The 17,091-nt window shown below is 35.2% G+C and overlaps 1 protein-coding gene across 1 annotated transcript in view; it reads left to right on the top strand.

Annotated features, from left to right (window-relative positions):
* ncana (neurocan a) overlaps positions 1–17,091 on the top strand; it is a gene marked incomplete at its 3' end in the record, with an annotated part of 97,127 nt that overhangs the window by 38,244 nt on the left and 41,792 nt on the right. Inside the window, exons 3-5 of the mRNA XM_081375587.1 lie at positions 6,274–6,648; positions 10,754–10,928; positions 15,440–15,567. Coding sequence (XP_081231713.1) covers positions 6,274–6,648; positions 10,754–10,928; positions 15,440–15,567 — 678 coding nt within the window. The remainder of the gene's footprint in view (positions 1–6,273; positions 6,649–10,753; positions 10,929–15,439; positions 15,568–17,091) is intronic.

The raw sequence follows: 17,091 nt of genomic DNA on the forward strand, positions 1-17,091 counted from the left end.
AAAATTATAATGATCCCATAATTTACTCGCCCTCAAATCATCCTAGGTGTATATGAGAGTTATATTATATATTAATATAATCTTTAATATCATATCATATCTGTTACCGAATGCCAGTTATTATAGTTTATAAAGTTACAAATATGGATATTTTTCTTACAAAAACGCATGGCTTTGCTTCAGAAGGACTATATTATCGTATGGATTACTTTTATGATGAATGGATGAGCTTTTTAAAGCTCAGGCACTATTCAATGCCATTATAAAGCTCGGAAGAGCCAGGATATTATTTAATATAACTCTGATTGTGATCGGCTGAAAGAAGAAAGTCATATACACACCTCGGATGGCTTGAGAATGAGTAAATTATAGGTTTCATTTTGATTTTTGGGTGAACTGCTCTCCAATCATCCTGCATCTTGTGCGGTCTGCGCAGTGTTATTTTATATACTATTATAGTGTTTATCAATATTTGGATTTAGCTTTTTTATATTTTCAGTTTTCATTTTGTTACAGTATGTGCTTTTGTCATTTTTATTCATTTCTTTTTTTTATATATTTATATTTAGCTTTAACAATATCATAGAATATATTCATATTTGGAATTACCATTTATTTTTATATTTTCAGTTTTCATTTTAATTTTAGGTTTAGTCATTTTGTTAAATGCTTTTTCTCTTCTTTATTTTTTTTTAAACTGTAATACTATTGTAGTACTTTTCATTTTAGTGTAAGTTTCAGTCATTTTTATGTGCATTTGTAAATTTGATTAGGTTTTTAACATTTTTAATTTATTTAGCAATACATTTATATTTATTTCAGTTTCGTCACTTTTTTATGTATTTTGATGCGTTTACTTCAGTTAGTTGGCAAGGCAAGTTTTTCATGTAATATTTATCTTTTATTTCAGCTTGTAAGAGTTTTTAGTGTGAGTGTTTGATGGACATGCTTTTGTCCAGAGTGAGTGTTCTGAGGATCAGTAGAGGATCGAGGTGTGCAGCGGATCAGCAGAGCTTTGTGTTGTTACAGCCGCATGTTTGGACGGCTGGCGAATGAATCAGATTCAGCGTATCGAGCCGAGCGAGCGCCGTCCTCTCGTCGCTCCTGGTTACCGAGCAGCGGTTGCCATGGTTACGGCTGATGAGGGCTGAGAGGTGTAAACTACTGCAGGTGCTGCTGTGTTTATTTGTGTGTGGAGCTGGCAAAGGTTATTCAGTTAATGCATTAATCTGTAACCCCCCTCTGGGAGTGTGTGTGTGTGTGTGTGTGTGTGTGTGTGTGTGTGTGAGCTACTGTGTCTGATGGAATCTTATTTATAAAGCCACTGGCGAGATTGATTTTTGGAAGTGTGTAAATGAGATTATGGGCTGTATTCTCATGTTTGATATATGGGTGAAACTTGTCAACAGCATGTCCAGCTCTTCTTTCACCCCAAAATATAAAAACACACACATATACTGTGTATACTGTATATGTGTGTGATTGTAGCTATATATATATATATATATATATATATATATATTCACTCAAATTCTTAAGGTAATTCCTAATGCAATAAAGATAATGATTAAATTATCTAAATGGTAAGTAATTATAGACTAAGTCATGGTTGTATGCCTTCAATTTACTTATTTACTAATTAAAAAAAAACAAATTGATATGTCATGTCTAATATACTAATATATGACATATTACTAATAAAAGTATAAATATATCATTTAAAATTAATTTATAAAAATGTATTATTCTGAAATTAATTAAAAAATTGACTTTTATGATGCAATCAAATGCAATTAATTATAATATTCAATCAAATATGCAATTACATTTAATTTATAATACTACAATGATGAAGATATAATAAAATGTATATATTTAAATGGCATTTACATCTTTGTAAGTATTTGTTTTTTTGCCTTTAATTTATACTCATGTAAATTATTATTTTTTTGCAATAAGATAAGACACTAATACTGTAAAAAAAAAAAAAAAGAACGTAAACATCATGGCAATAATAATTCAGGGAGGAAATAGGCTTAATTTTCTATGTTTTTTTTTAAATTTCGTGGTGAATCAGACATGTTTTAGTGATATTCACTCGTACGCTAATGAGTTAGGAGAATTGCTTGGTTTTTGCAGAAAGACAAACCCGCGGAGGGTGAATCCAATCCATCTAAATGCAGATTTGAGCTTTCATCACGTATATCATTATTCAAACTCTGGGATATACACTCATCCCTAAATCCATATGGAATGAAGGAGCTGCAATTGATTTTTCAATGCATTAACCGTTTCAGATTGTTCAGGTTGGCGAGGAGGACTGGATTTGGGAGATTAGATTTCCTTTTCTTACTTAATCACTTAAAGCAATATTCCAGGTTAATTACAATTTAATATCTGTGGACAGCATCTGTGTGTAAAAACCAATGGGAAATGTGTTTACAGTAATGCACTTCACCGCTAATAAATGTTTCAGATATGCAGCTATCACAGAGTTCTGACAGTATAACACTTGCACTTTAGTGTAAAACATCTCGCTCACCAACTTCTGTCAAGTCACACTAGTGTTCAAAATGTTGGGGTCAGGAAGATTTACTTAACGCTGATTAAAGAAGTCGCTTCTGCTCACCAAGACTGCATTTATTTGACCAAAAATACAGTAAAATCAGCAATATTCTGAAATATTATTATAATTTAAAATAGCTGTTTTCTATGTGAATATATAGTAAAGTGTAATTTATTCCTGTGATCAAAGCTGAATTTTCAGCATCATTACTCCAGTCTTCAGTGTCACATGATCCTTCAGAATTCATTCTAATATGAGGATTTGATGATTATTATCAATGTTGAAAACAGCTTCATATATGTGTGGAAACCATTATATTGTATTTTTATTGTTGCAACAATAAAAGTATTCATTTCTAACTGACCCGAGACTTTTAAAGGGCAGTGTGTACATCTTTAACTTCTAAAAATAAACTATAATACCAGCTTCAGATTTGAAACCCACTTTACTGTAAATTACTGTAAACACAGTTTCAATGTTTCTACAGGCTAGGAAATGAAAGTGGTTGAAACGATTGTCTGTGGAGACGGAAAACATGACAGCCGCTCTTCATAGTTATAAATAACCTGGAGTATTTACAAAGATTTGTCTGTAATTTACTGAATAATGATGTTGCATGTTTTAAAACAGCAGTGGATCTCGCTCTTCTCTTCTCTTCATTTCAGTCCATTAGAGTTCTGAAGTTCTGCAGGATACTTTTACATGTGTACACTTTACATTTATGCATTTAGCTTTTAGACAACAAAGGTTTGACTGTGTTTGTACTGTATATTTACAGTGCATTATGGGTATTTCATCTCTATTAAAGTGCCCCTATTATGCTTTTTCTGATATTACTGTACCTTTCATGCAGTGTGTAATAAAGCTGTTTATGAATGTAAAAGTTCACAGAGTTTCACAGATCAAAGTGCAGATAAATGGAAAGAAGTGATTCTGAACTGAAACGAGTCGTCAGTAATTCAGTCTCACTTGGAACTAATTTGCATAATGCCAGCCTCTGGTCTTGATTGGCTGAACAGCGTCTCTTAGCTCCGCCCTCAAACACTGTAGTGTATCTGAGACTGTAAGAGTTTGTGTTGTTCATGTGGAGAAGACGCTGTTTTCTGCTGACAAAGCAAATCCACTTTGATGAGATTGATACGGTAAAACTCACGCCATCATTACTGTTCGTATCACTGAGTGTCAAGAGCTGAGATTCAGATATGATAATGACCATCTGACCAATCAGAGCAGAGCTACTCTCAGAGAGGCGGGGTTTAGAGAGACTGAATCTTCGAACGAACCGTTTCAGACGCTGAGAGAAAAGAGCTGATGCTGCAGTGGAGATTATCAAGAAGTGATTTTGATCTTGAATGCATGTAAACCTGTAGGAGACTCCAAAACAAAATTAGGAACTATTATAGCATTATAGGGGCACTTTTAGACTGTATCTACTGGGACCGGATGGAAACAGGTACTTAAATACCTTCAGACGCACATGAACACACATCAGACTGAGATCCAGTTAATAACAGCTTCTCTCAAAGTCCGTGACAGAGAGAATATAATGAGTTCAGCTGCAGATATTCCTTCTTTTCTTATGAAAGAACAAAATCACTTGAGTGTCAGTTTGAGAGGCGAAGCTTCAAAAAGCGTCTTTGTGTTTTTCCTCTCAACCTCTGAAGTGTTTGGAGAGTTTGTGTCTGTTTAAATGAAGTGTGTTGAGATGGAGAAGAGACGCTCAGGATGAAGAAAACATTATTTATGTGTTTTCTGTGCTTGACTCTTGAGGACGTTACAAAGGCTTTTGCTGCAATAACCCAAGGAACTTTTCTTCTGAAATCTTAATTTGTCTTGATGTAAAATAAAAATGTCCATATTTGCTTCCTTGAATCACACTCACGCTCCTGTGAATAATTCATAATTGCATGCATTTCCAAAGTAGAAATATTTGTCTTTAGAATCTTTCATCAAAATATAATAACTTTCTCCACCTCTGAAACTATACTTTCCTTCTCATCTGAAATAATCTGGACAGGTTATTAGTTATTGTTAAATCAGGGTTATTATTACTGTTAACTATATCATCATATCGTCCAGCCTTAAAACTTGTATAGTTTTTTGTCAGTGTTTATTTAAAAACATCCAATTATGCAGAATATAAGATGGTAAATATTAAATTGAGGAGTTGTCAATACAATCTACAACAATACAACATATAGGGAATGATTTTCCCCCTAAATCCAGCATATTGACACACAATGAAACTGCAAATCCACATTTCTGTGTCTGATCCAGATGTTTCTGTGAATTACAGCGATTCATTTGCTTCTGATCTGAAGCTTTCGGCAGTCTGTAAAAATATACCTCATATTTCTTGTCAGATCTAGTTGTACAGACGATCTCAAAGCTCTTCCCCGTTTTAGACGTGTTTTGTGTGTTTTTCGCGCTGAAAACCAATGTGGTCACTCGATGTGTGTGTGTAACCGCAGTCACTCCGACACCACAAATGATTTAAACTCAGTAAACATTGCAGATTTTAGCTTTAAACGAACCCTCTGGTGCTCTTTACGTGTCGGTCAAAAATGACTGAATTTATTATTTTTATTTCAATGCAATTAATTTACAATATTTTAGTTTGATAATGTTTTTTATTTAATATTTTGTATTTTTATGGGATTTTATGGTACTAAATGATAATTTACGCTGTATTTATAATCTATTTATTCACTTTTTGAGCATAGACCTGGAAATGTAATTTCCAACTTAAACTGTGGTAAATCTTGAATGCTTTAGAGCAAAGACTGAAGTTTGATCTCTTTTCAAACACTTGGCAGATTATCGCTGAAGTGAAAAAAGTTTTAAAAAGTTACAGGATTTAACGTTTATTGTTATGAAAAATGTGCAAAAATACTATTTAAATTTTTTTATATGAAATCTATATTTTCAAAAACATGTTTTACTCTAAAACTGTGAGAAAATCAAAGCCATAAAAGCCAATCAAAGCCGTGTTCAAAATGTTAGCCTGATTTCTCAAAAAATGATCTTTCAGTGATATTGTTTGGTTGCAGTACCGAACGCTTCCACTAGAGGAAATTCGTCTCCATTCTTTTCCAATGCGCTCATTTTTGACCGCGAGGAGCACAAGTGGGACTATTTTTTCAGGACCATTTAATCTGTTCGAATCATGTCCATGATTTTTTTTGGGGGGGGGGGGGGGATTAGGGGGGTTCACACAGCAAATGCCAAAACCTTTACCAAGTTAAATTTTTCCGAAGAGCACCAGAGGGTTAAACCTGTTGATTTCTTTCGCAATCAGCCTATTTATTCACTTTTTGAGCATAGACCTGGAAATTTAATTTCAAACTTAAACTGTGGTAAATCTTAAATGCTTTAGAGCAAAGACTGAAGTTTGATCTCTGTTCAAACACTTGTCAGATTATCGCTGAAGTGAAAAAAGTTTTAAAAAGTGAACAAAAAAAAAGTTACAGAAATTTTACGTTTATTGTTATGAAAAATGTGCAAAAATACTATTTACTTTTTGTTATTTTATTTTTTTGGACCATTTAACCTCTTCCAATCATGTCCATGATTTATTTTTTTTATTTTTTGGGGTTCACACAGCAAGTGCCAAAACCTTTACCAAGTTTCGGACTATTCGGATGAAAAAAAAAGTACCATTTTTCCAAAGCGCTTAACCCTGCTGATCTGTTTCTCCTCTCCGGCAGGCGTGACTGAAGCTGAGACTCTGGTGACCGTCCGGAGAGTGACCCATCCTCCCTTACGCCGCCCGCTGGCAGAGTCTGCGCTCCTCCCGTGTGTGTTCACCCTGACGCCAGCCCCCGTCCCGGGACACGGCCCCTACATCCACTGGACCCGCGGCTCAGGGGCCCAGGAGAGGACGGTGCTGTCGGCCCGGGACGGGGTGGTCCGGGTTCACCAGGCGTACGCGGGTCGGGTCAGTCTGCCCGGATACTCCGACAACCACCTGAACGCGTCGCTGGCGCTCGATCAGCTCCGGTCCAATGACTCCGGGACTTTCCGATGCCACGTCGCTCTGGGAGACAGTTACGAGCAGGACACAGTCAACCTGGAGATCACAGGTCAGATCCAAACATTGCTTAACATTAGTTAACTAACAATGAGCAACACATTTGTTACAGTATTTATTAATCTTTGTTACTATTAGTTAATAAGAATCCAGCTGTTTGTTCATGTTAGTTCACAGTGCATTAACTAATGTTAACAAGCACAACCTTTGATTTGATCAATGTATTAGTAAATGCTCAAATTAATATTAACTAAGATTAATAAATGCTGAAGTATTGTTCATTCTCAGTTTATGTTAACTAAGGTAGTTAACTAATGTTAACTAATGAACCTTATTGTAAAGTGTTACCCATATTTTATAGCATTACACACAGGATAAAATATGATTGAAATTAGTATAATTTCATAGTATAAATGAAATAAAGTATAACTGTTATATAGTAGTTAGTTATATAGTATAACTGAAATAAAGCTGAAATAGACTAAAATGTAAATATTAGATGAAAAAGTTTAATTATTACAAATAAAACTGAAACAAATATAAATGTAAGCTAAATAGAAATATAAACAAATTACTAAAAATGATAAACAAATCACATAAACTTAAAATGGAAATGAACTGAAAATATAAAAGTAAAAGCTCATTCAAAATATTAATAATTACTATAATAGTATATACGTAAATAATACCACCTTAATTTGTGAACAAGGGCTAGAATAGAAAACAAGGGCTCGTTTTTTTTTATTAATTCAATTTGTATTAAAAAAATATATAACATTTTGGTGTTTTTAATTTTTTTTAATAATAATTATCAAATATTATATATTTTTTAACATCTTATTTACATAGCACTTTTTGCAATAGACCTTGTTTCAAATCAGCTTTACAGAATTTGTGAACAAGGGCTAGAAATTAACCGTTTGAATCTACAAATATATTTTTTTAATGATTTAAAAGTGATAAAAAAATGCAAATTTTATAAATGCATAACATTTTGGTGTTGTCAAAAATAATTGTTATATTAATAAAATATTGTAATTTTTAGACTATGTTATTTACATGGCACTTTTCACAATGGACATTGTGTTAAATTAGTTGGACAGAAAAGCATTACAGTAATAATGTAAGGTGCTCAGTAAGCAGTTTAATTAAAATAAAATGAAAGCTAAATATATTGTTCTGTAAATCCCCAGTGAGCGAGTCAAGCGGGTTATGACAGTCGTTCGGTGAGGCTAAAGTAAAACGTGACCTCATCTTAAACCAGAACATCAGTTTTCTGATAAAGATTCTGGAAATCTGCCGGCCGGCTCTTTAACGATTCTCAGAGTCTGCTGTGAATTAATTACCCCCTCATTACATCGATTCAGACTGTCGATATCACACTCATTTGAGGTTTTTCCCTAATTTCCCTCATTTCCCGTCTAACTTTAGCTCAGCTTTTTTTTTTTTCATTTTCATCTCAGGATCTAATTAACTGGTTAATTGGCCATAATAAGTCTTTAATTAGAACGATCTGATTGATTACCTGAGCTGCAAATGAGATCATGAGGAAAACAGGTGATGCTTAACGAGGGAAATTACACTTACAACTGCAGATAAATCATCTGAAATGTTCTACATATATAATACCAGTCAAAAGTTTGGGAACATTACTATTTTTAATGTTTTTGAAAGAAGTCTCTTTATGCTCATCAAGCCTGCAGTAAAAAAAATAAAAAATAATAATAATAATAATATTATGAAATATTATTACAATTTAAAATAATGGTTCTCTTTTTTAATATACTTTAAAATGTAATTTATTTTTGTGATGCAAAGCTGAATTTTCATCAGCAAGTACTCCAGTCTCTGGTGTCTTATGATCCTTCAGAAATCATTCTAATATGATGATTTATGATCAATGTTGGAAACTGTTGTGCTGCTTAATATTTTTTTATAACCTGAGATACTTTTTTCAGGATTATTTGATGAATAAAAAGTTAAAAAGAACTGTATTTATTTAGAATAGAAATCTTTTGTAACAATATACACTACCTTTCAAAAGTTAGGGAACAATAACTATTTTTTTTTAAGAAATTAGTACTTTAATTCAACAAGGATGCGTTAAATTGATAAAAGGTGATGGTAACGATTTATATTGTTAGAAATGTTTTTATTTTGAATAAATGCTGTTTTTATGAATAAATGCTGTTAACGTTTTACTCATCAATGAATCCTGAAAAAAGTATTCCAAAAAAATATATTAAACAGCACAACTGTTTCCATCATTGATAATAACTGAGTATCAAATCATCATATTAGAATGATTTCTGAAGGATCATAAGACACCAAAGACTGGAGTACTTGCTGATGAAAATTCTGCTTTGCATCACAAAAATAAATTACATTTTAAAATATATTAAAAAAGAGAACCATTATTTTAAATTGTAATAATATTTCATAATATTACTGTTTTTTTGTTTTTTTTTTATTAAACTGCAGGCTTGATGAGAATAAGAGACTTCTTTCAAAAACATTAAAAATAGTAATGTTTCCAAACTTTTGACTGGTACTGTATAATGTACAGCTGTAAAAGACAATGATATTCGGTAATATTACTGATTTAACGGACAATGACTCTGAAGGTTGGAATAAACTGCATGATTTTTGCAAGTCAACAATAGTTGGCAAAAGTCTGCAGATTTTTGGGCGGTCGGAGTTGACAGATTTAGCAGAAACTGGCGTAGTTTTGATGGACAAATACTTGGTTTCGGACAGAGATCATGATTCTGAACAGACAACTAAACAAAACAACGTAATTTACTAGAGGTTCTGACAAAATGTTAATTGCTGCAGTCTATTTAAAATGTTTAATTAATCTAAATGAGTTATAAAAAAACAACTGGGTTGAATGAAGGATAAATGACTCACTTATAAATCCTTCACTTGTTTCATTACTGGATGAATCAGTGCTTTTTGAACAAATCTCTTAAAGGGATACTTCACCGATTAGCATTAAGCTTTGTATCAGTAGAAACCCGGTAGTATATTCGAGTGACCGTGCTTCCCTCCCTCATGTCCCTCTGAGACGAGAGATTTCTGTATTGTGTGTCTGGAAAAAACCTCAGATGACGCAAAAATCGTCATTTATCGTCATCAGAGGCTCTTTTGTCCAGAGGCGAGAGACTCCAGCCAGTAGGAGGCGCTCGTCCCGCATGTGTTCAACCCGCCCATAGGGGGATCTCACCATAAAACACCGTCTCTTCAGTTTCCAGTCGACTAGTAGCCTAGCTGTATCATTTCTCCCGACACTGCCCTCTGTAACCGGTGGGCGTGGCTTGGGAGTGTCCTCGTATGGCAGTGAAGCAAGTGCATTCTGGGAGTTGTTGTCTTTCATCCACATGAGCCAAAAATACATTTTCTACATTTTCTCAGTCTAGAAGGCACCAACTTCTAAAATAATTTCACATTTCTACTACATAAATGACCCAATTTAAACACACATTCATCTTTCCAGCGGTGAAATATCCCTTTAAATGAATGATTCAATGACAAATACATGTTTAACAGTCACTTGTCGCCACCTACTGGTGTAACGATGTAACGATACAATCTTTATTTGAAGCACAAAGTTACTTTCAAAAGGTGATTTACTCTATTTTGATCACTATTGTAGACATCAGTGTTTATATACGAACTATAAACTTTTATCCCAGTTCTTCTGTGATAATGTGAAATATTGTAGGCTAACACAGAAATAACAATATACACACACACACACATACTGTACATATATTATATATACAGTATATATGTACACACACACACATACAGTATGTTATATAAACACACTTTTATGCAATTAACCAATTTGACATATAGGCCTATACATATGTATGTTTATATATGTAACATCTTGTTCCTTCATATGTCTCTATGTACAGCGGAAAGACAATAAATCTAATGTATCTTGACTTGATATCACAGCCGAAATGATCAAATCTTAACGGTTTTGACTGCTTTTAAAAAACAAATCAGGTATAAGAAACATGCAGATTATTAAAGAAACACTAATATTGGCCAACAGCATCCACTGTCCCGAGAGCTTTACCTGTGCCGGTCCACAGAAAGCGTCCTCAGCTAATGAACTGTGTGTTGATATGTGTGTGTGTTCTCAGGTGTGGTGTTCCACTACCGTTCTCCTGCGGATGGATATTCCCTGTCGTATGCGGAGGCCGTGCGAGCGTGCGAGGATAATTCGGCTCAGATCGCCTCGGTTGAGCAGTTGTGGGCCGCGTTTCACTCCAGTATGAACAGCTGTGAGGCCGGCTGGCTCAAGGACCAGAGCGTCAGGTCAGCAACACCAGTGAACCAGGGTTACATCTCATGCATGTCAAGTCAAGTCAGCTTCATTTATACAGCGCTTTTAACAATCTAGACTGTAGTAAGGCTGGAAGCTTACGCTGCTATTTTGAACCAATAATCGGAACAAAAGGCAGTTGAAGGATGACGTGTATAATTCAAATATTTATCTGACTCCAATATGATTAATCTGACTCCATTAAAGTTGTTGTTATTCTTTAACCTCTTATTCTTTAAAGGTAAGAGTCTTCCTTAGAACTGATAGGAAAATGTAGGATTTAAAGGGGTCATGGCATGAGAAACCAAATTTGCCTTGATCTTTTGGTATATAAGAGGTCTTTGTAACATTACAGTTTTTCTCGATTGCTTAAACACATTTCTTGAAACTATACCTCGTATTCTCAAAACTATAAACACAAATCCATAACGTCTCACCCAATTCCCCAAACATCCTATTTTCAGGTCAAAATGAAGCTCTACACTCAAAACCAATCACTCTTGCTGAAAAACCAAACTTTGACCTCAGACTGGACACACAAGCCATCAAAATCACACACACTACAACATAGTCTAAGACACTGGTGCAATAAATTCAAAACAACATTTCCAAAACTGGTAAGTTATGTTGCTTGTGGTTCCCCCATCACAAACCTTTTCACATGATGAACACAAAAGACACAACCAGTGGATACATTGGCACATTTTTATTCATACACAGAAAACACACGCACACACAAATATTTTTCTTTCCCTGTTTTACTCTTTTTTTTTTTTTTTTTACTCTCTCCTCTAATTTTTTTTTTTTTATATTTACTTGCAGTAAGATGTGTGTGACCAACATATGACAGTAAAAGAGCACACACAAACCATATTCTAATATGGAATTCGAATTGTATTGGAATGGTAAAGAGTGTTGGGACGTGAGGGTCTCCACTCAAGGATACAATATGATGAACACGTCTAAGAATGTTCCACATATACGGTTGAAATACCATCATTGGCCTAGAAAGATAACATTCTGGGATTCAAGACTATAAAGGAGAAAGGATGCCCTCCCTTCACTGTCACACTCTGCAGCCACACTGTGTGACTGTACGACTGCTGGCCTTTTCTTGCAAGAAAATAAACCTCATCAAAGACTATTGGAAATGCTTGTCTCTTATTCAGTGATAGAATTTTGTTTGCCACCACACCTCCCTGAAGGTTCTCGAGGCGACGGTAAAGCGACTCAAATTTGGCCTTACTCGTAGCCCAGCCTCCCTCATAGTCATACCATTGAATAACACATGGGCAACTATGGGGCTTGAATTTCATCTGACACTGCTTGTCTTCTTGTCCTTGCCCTTCCTCCTCCTCATTCTTATCCCTCTTCCTTCATGTCTTTCTGGATCCATTGTTTCAAAACGCAATAAACTGATTTGGGCCCTTTTATCTATCTATTGAAGGTTCTGATTGATGTGTGTTAAATTTTGACTCTTAGTGTTTCCACCTGGGTAATTGTGTGCTAACTGAGCTGAAGCTGTGCTGATTGAGTGAACAATTTTGAATGCTAGTGCTTTCTATATGACAACATGGTCTAAGCAATGAGAAATGAAGGGATTTGTGTGTAGAGTTTTGCAGTGACAGTTCAACAAATTTGACTCATGTGTCAAAACAGGGAATAGTGTTCATAGTTTAGTGAAATGGGTGTGCTTTTTGAAAAATGGCATTAAGGTTTTGAAAATTTAGTTAAAAAGCCTGGTTATAGTGTTTAAGCAATCGAGAAAAACTGTAAAATTTTACTTAGTTTAGCCTACTTATTGTTTTATGACCGTCATGTTCATGCCCCGTAGGCTATTAAAAGATGTAGGCTGTCAAACTGACAAAATAGTTTCACACTTTCTATGTGGACGGGCTGATGCATTCTCAGTGTTGATGGTTCATTTCCTCTGATTCCGACTCAAACATCATTGCAATCGCCATAACCTCGCACGCATCACCCGTTACTATGGTAACGGTAAACACAGCTCCGCAAAATCTGCATATTTTGACAAGGGGGTGTTAACAATTGATGCATAGGCACTGACGTTATCCAATCATAACAGTGGGTGTTAACACTGAACTCTTAAAGGGGAAACACCCCCAAAACAGACTGTTTGAATCAGAGCATGAGAAACAGGGTGGGAAAAGGTCATAAATCACTCAATTTTTTTGCCAAAAAACTATATTAATACTATAATTGCACCTAAGGGAACATAATAAAAGAAAAGAAAAAACCATGTCATGACCCCTTTAACCTGAACGTTTAGATAACGAAAGTTATAATCACTTTAGCTTTCAACATAATCAGTGATAAAAGGAAAGATTCCCAAAGCCTTTAAAGCAGGCAAAGTTATTTATTAAGTTACATGTTTAAATATTCAGACAGTAGAATGGAACAACATACTGTATAGAAAACTTAGTTTTAACAAATAAAGCACTGTCGTGCAGAACAGGCCGTAAAAGCCTTTCTCATAGTACGAGGTTACGCACCGGTGTGCGGGAGTGCCGGGGTTAAAGAAGCCTTTCCCCTAGATCAACAGTTACCTTTCCTTCTTATACCCTGAGCAAAGCATTGTTAAACATGAGTGGAATACCAACACCAAACCGACCGGCAGGAAACCAAAAGATGAGGCAAATGGGTGGAGATCAAGAGGGGGAGAAGAACATTAACATTCTCCTCAATGCATGTTTAACCAATAGTACCAAATTGTACATTAAGATACTTTAATATCTCTATTAAGTTCACCACCATTCATTTCAGTTTATAAGCTGTCAGATGAGACCAAACATGGCATAGTTACATATTAGAACACACTAGTAAATAAACAGCATATAAAGTTATTGTCCTGCTAAAGTTAGTTTTTGATTGTTTCACTTCCGATGCAAAGATCATTAGTAATTAAAGGGATGGTTCGGAGTAAAATCAACCTAGGGTCAGCTTCCCCCCAGAAGCCGTTTCCCTCGGTCGAACATTATTAAAGTTAGAGCTTAGTTAGAGATATCAGCCGGATGGTTTAGTGCAGGCGCTAACGGATCCTATGATGATCTGGTAAATTACCGCACTAATAATTCCCAGAATGGACCAAACTCCTACAGTAGCACAAATAGGTTCTGAACTCATAAAACGAGGCATTGGAAAGTTTGTAAGTACATCAGGAGTTTATTTAAATAACACTCCGGCCGCTCGTCCGCACGACAACAGTGTCTGGCGGCTCGAGAACGCAAACTTTGAAATCGGTCCCGAGGTGCAAGCCTTGAAAAACTTTGCAAAATAAAAATGTCTAAAAAGCATGTCTAGTTATTCTCACCTCCATCTATAATAAGAGGATCCTTTTGCCATAATGCAGGTCCATTATTTATTAGCATCTCCATGACAGCAGTATTTGTTGTCAGAGAATCTTGAGATCAGAGAATCTGCATCTTCTATGTGTGTGTCAGCAGGACAAAAATATATCTGGTTACCCCGAGAGTGTGTGTGTGTGTGTGTGGGTGTGTGTTCCCTGTAGGACAGGAGAGATCGAGACAGAGACACACTGTCACAAATACAGTTCAGTCAGAGACCTCTACTTTCACAAACTCACCAACTTTTTATTTTTTTATAAATATATTTATTGAACATTTTCAACAAAGCACAAATTCCAACCACGATAAAAATAATAATAATAAAAAAATAATAATAGGCCTAATAGTAAAAAAAAAACAAAAAAAAAACAGCATTAATGGTACAAACTCACTAACTTAATACAGAACTTTACAGCCGTGACTGAAGTATAACAGATACAGGTGAGACTAGGAGAGGGACAGACAGCAGCACTGCCTGCCAGATACGTGTGTGTGTGTGTGTGTGTGTGTGTGTGTGTGTGTGTGTGCCACAGCCTGAGAGACTGTGTGTAATGTGTGTGTCTGACCTCAGTGTGTTTCCCTACTGTCCACCACAGTGTCCATCAGTAATGTCTGTGTGTGTATATGTTAAAACACTGTTCACACATATTTTAACTTGTTACACTGTTAATTTGTATAATTCATTTAATTTGTACATTCAAATTTAAGTTATGTTAAAATATTTTATCATTTTGATGTCTTTAAAATTATTCTATGTATTCCCAGCTTTGGCAATATTGTATTATGCACAGTCATGCCAATAAAGCAATTTTGATTTGATTTGACAAAAATATAAACATAAGGGTGATAAACGAGTGGGTCCAAAACTCGGGAATGATCTTTTTCCGTCTCAGTTAGATCCGCCAAATCTATAATTGCTTTCAAATTTAGGCTAAAATCACACGCTATGTGAGAACACTCATGAAGGGGTTTCAAGTGCATCTGTGTCTGGTTTATGTGCTTCTATGTATTTTTAGCATCATGTATGAACTCATGTTGCATTAAACTGTGCTATATAAGAATTAGTAAATGAAGAAATATATATATATTTACATACGGATTCGTCTGGATTTCGTCTGATCTCACACTCCTCTCCACAGGTATCCCGTACAGACACCGGAGCTCGGTTGCTTTGGACACACTGAGTTTTCTCGTGGAGTGAGGAATTATGGGAAACGGGACCCTTCGGAATTGTTTGACGTGTACTGTTTCATCAATGACATGCAAGGTGGGTTTATGAAAAACAAGTTTTAAAGGGCTCATCGGATGCAAAATTCACTTTTATATGGTGTTTGCATATAAATGTGTCTTTGCAGTGTGTGGACACAACCACCATACAATGAAAAAAATCCATTCACTCCTTTTTTTAATCCTCAAAAATACTAAACCATACCTGTCAACATTGGGATTTGAAAATAAGGGAAATTTTCCCTCCAAACTACTTTATTTATTTACTATTTACTTTTGGGGATTTTTAATTTTTTTATATAAATATTAAAAAGACGGGAGCAATACGGGAAAATATTTAAACGGGATGATAGCGGGATAGCAAGGTAAAATACGGGAGAATCCCTGGAAAAACGGGAGGGTTGACAGGTATGCTAAACACTCTCAGTAATCAAGCCGTTTGGATTTCCTGAGCAATTGGGTGAGCAGTTGCTCATTATCATTTAAAGAGACATGCACCTCATTATCATTTAAAGAGACATGCACCGAAACGGGTCGCTGTGAACAGAGCTGTTTTTGAGGAGGTTAAAAATGGTGTAGTTTTACACAATCATTGAGGAATTTTAACCAAAATATGTTACAAACTTTACATGAAGACCCTAAAGAATCATACCAACTTGTGGAAAATGGGCATCCGATGACCCCTTTAATGTATTAATATTCTATATGTATTAAAGCTCCAGTATGCGACTTTGGTATTTGACCACAAGAGGGCGCAGTTTCAACAATAACAAAGGCGAAGCTTGATGACGCTATGAAGGAGGTGACGATGGGAGATGTCGTTTTTTTTAATGCGTTTTCACCATCTAGCGATATATCTACATGGAATTAATGAATCATGATCACGGATGAGGTAATTTATTCGTTTTTGTATTACCTGTATGTCTGATCGTATTATTTTATTTCATCATAATTAATGAACTGCAAGGAACGTGAAATGTTATGCTATATTATCCCGTTACAACATACAGCTATTTGTCAAATGATTTGTTTGGTTAATGTTGTGCAGTTTTACGTTTTTATGGTTAATGCCGTGTTGTGTAACGTGTTCAAACCAATATCTAAAAGTAAATTTGAACGAACATTTGCAAGTAATGACTAAATATATTTTTTTAACATCATATCCGATTGTATTTAATTGTACTGCCATAAGCTCGGTCACCACACGTGATAAAAAGCCTTACCAAAGTACAAAGAGCAATATAACTTTGTTTATAAGTGCTATTATTGACAGTTGCATGTCTTACCTGTCTATCAATACACTCGCGAGACCAGAGTCTCGGTCAAGTCCAAGATTGACGCGCAGCTCTCTCCATCTCGAAAACGCCTGGACGATATTTATCTGGGTTTTATTCCTCCGTTTGTCACACAGTCTGAATGTATCCGAATATGGACGCTTTCGTTTTGTTGGCACTTCCATACTCGCCAAAGAGTAATCGTGATCCATAACAGCTATAACCATACAGTCTATGGCTATAACGCTTTAACCACCACTTCCGCATTTGACCATGCGATATTCCGGTGT

This window comes from Scardinius erythrophthalmus (assembly GCF_964197995.2).
Source record: "Scardinius erythrophthalmus genome assembly, chromosome: 9".
NCBI classification, from domain to species: Eukaryota; Metazoa; Chordata; class Actinopteri; order Cypriniformes; family Leuciscidae; genus Scardinius; species Scardinius erythrophthalmus.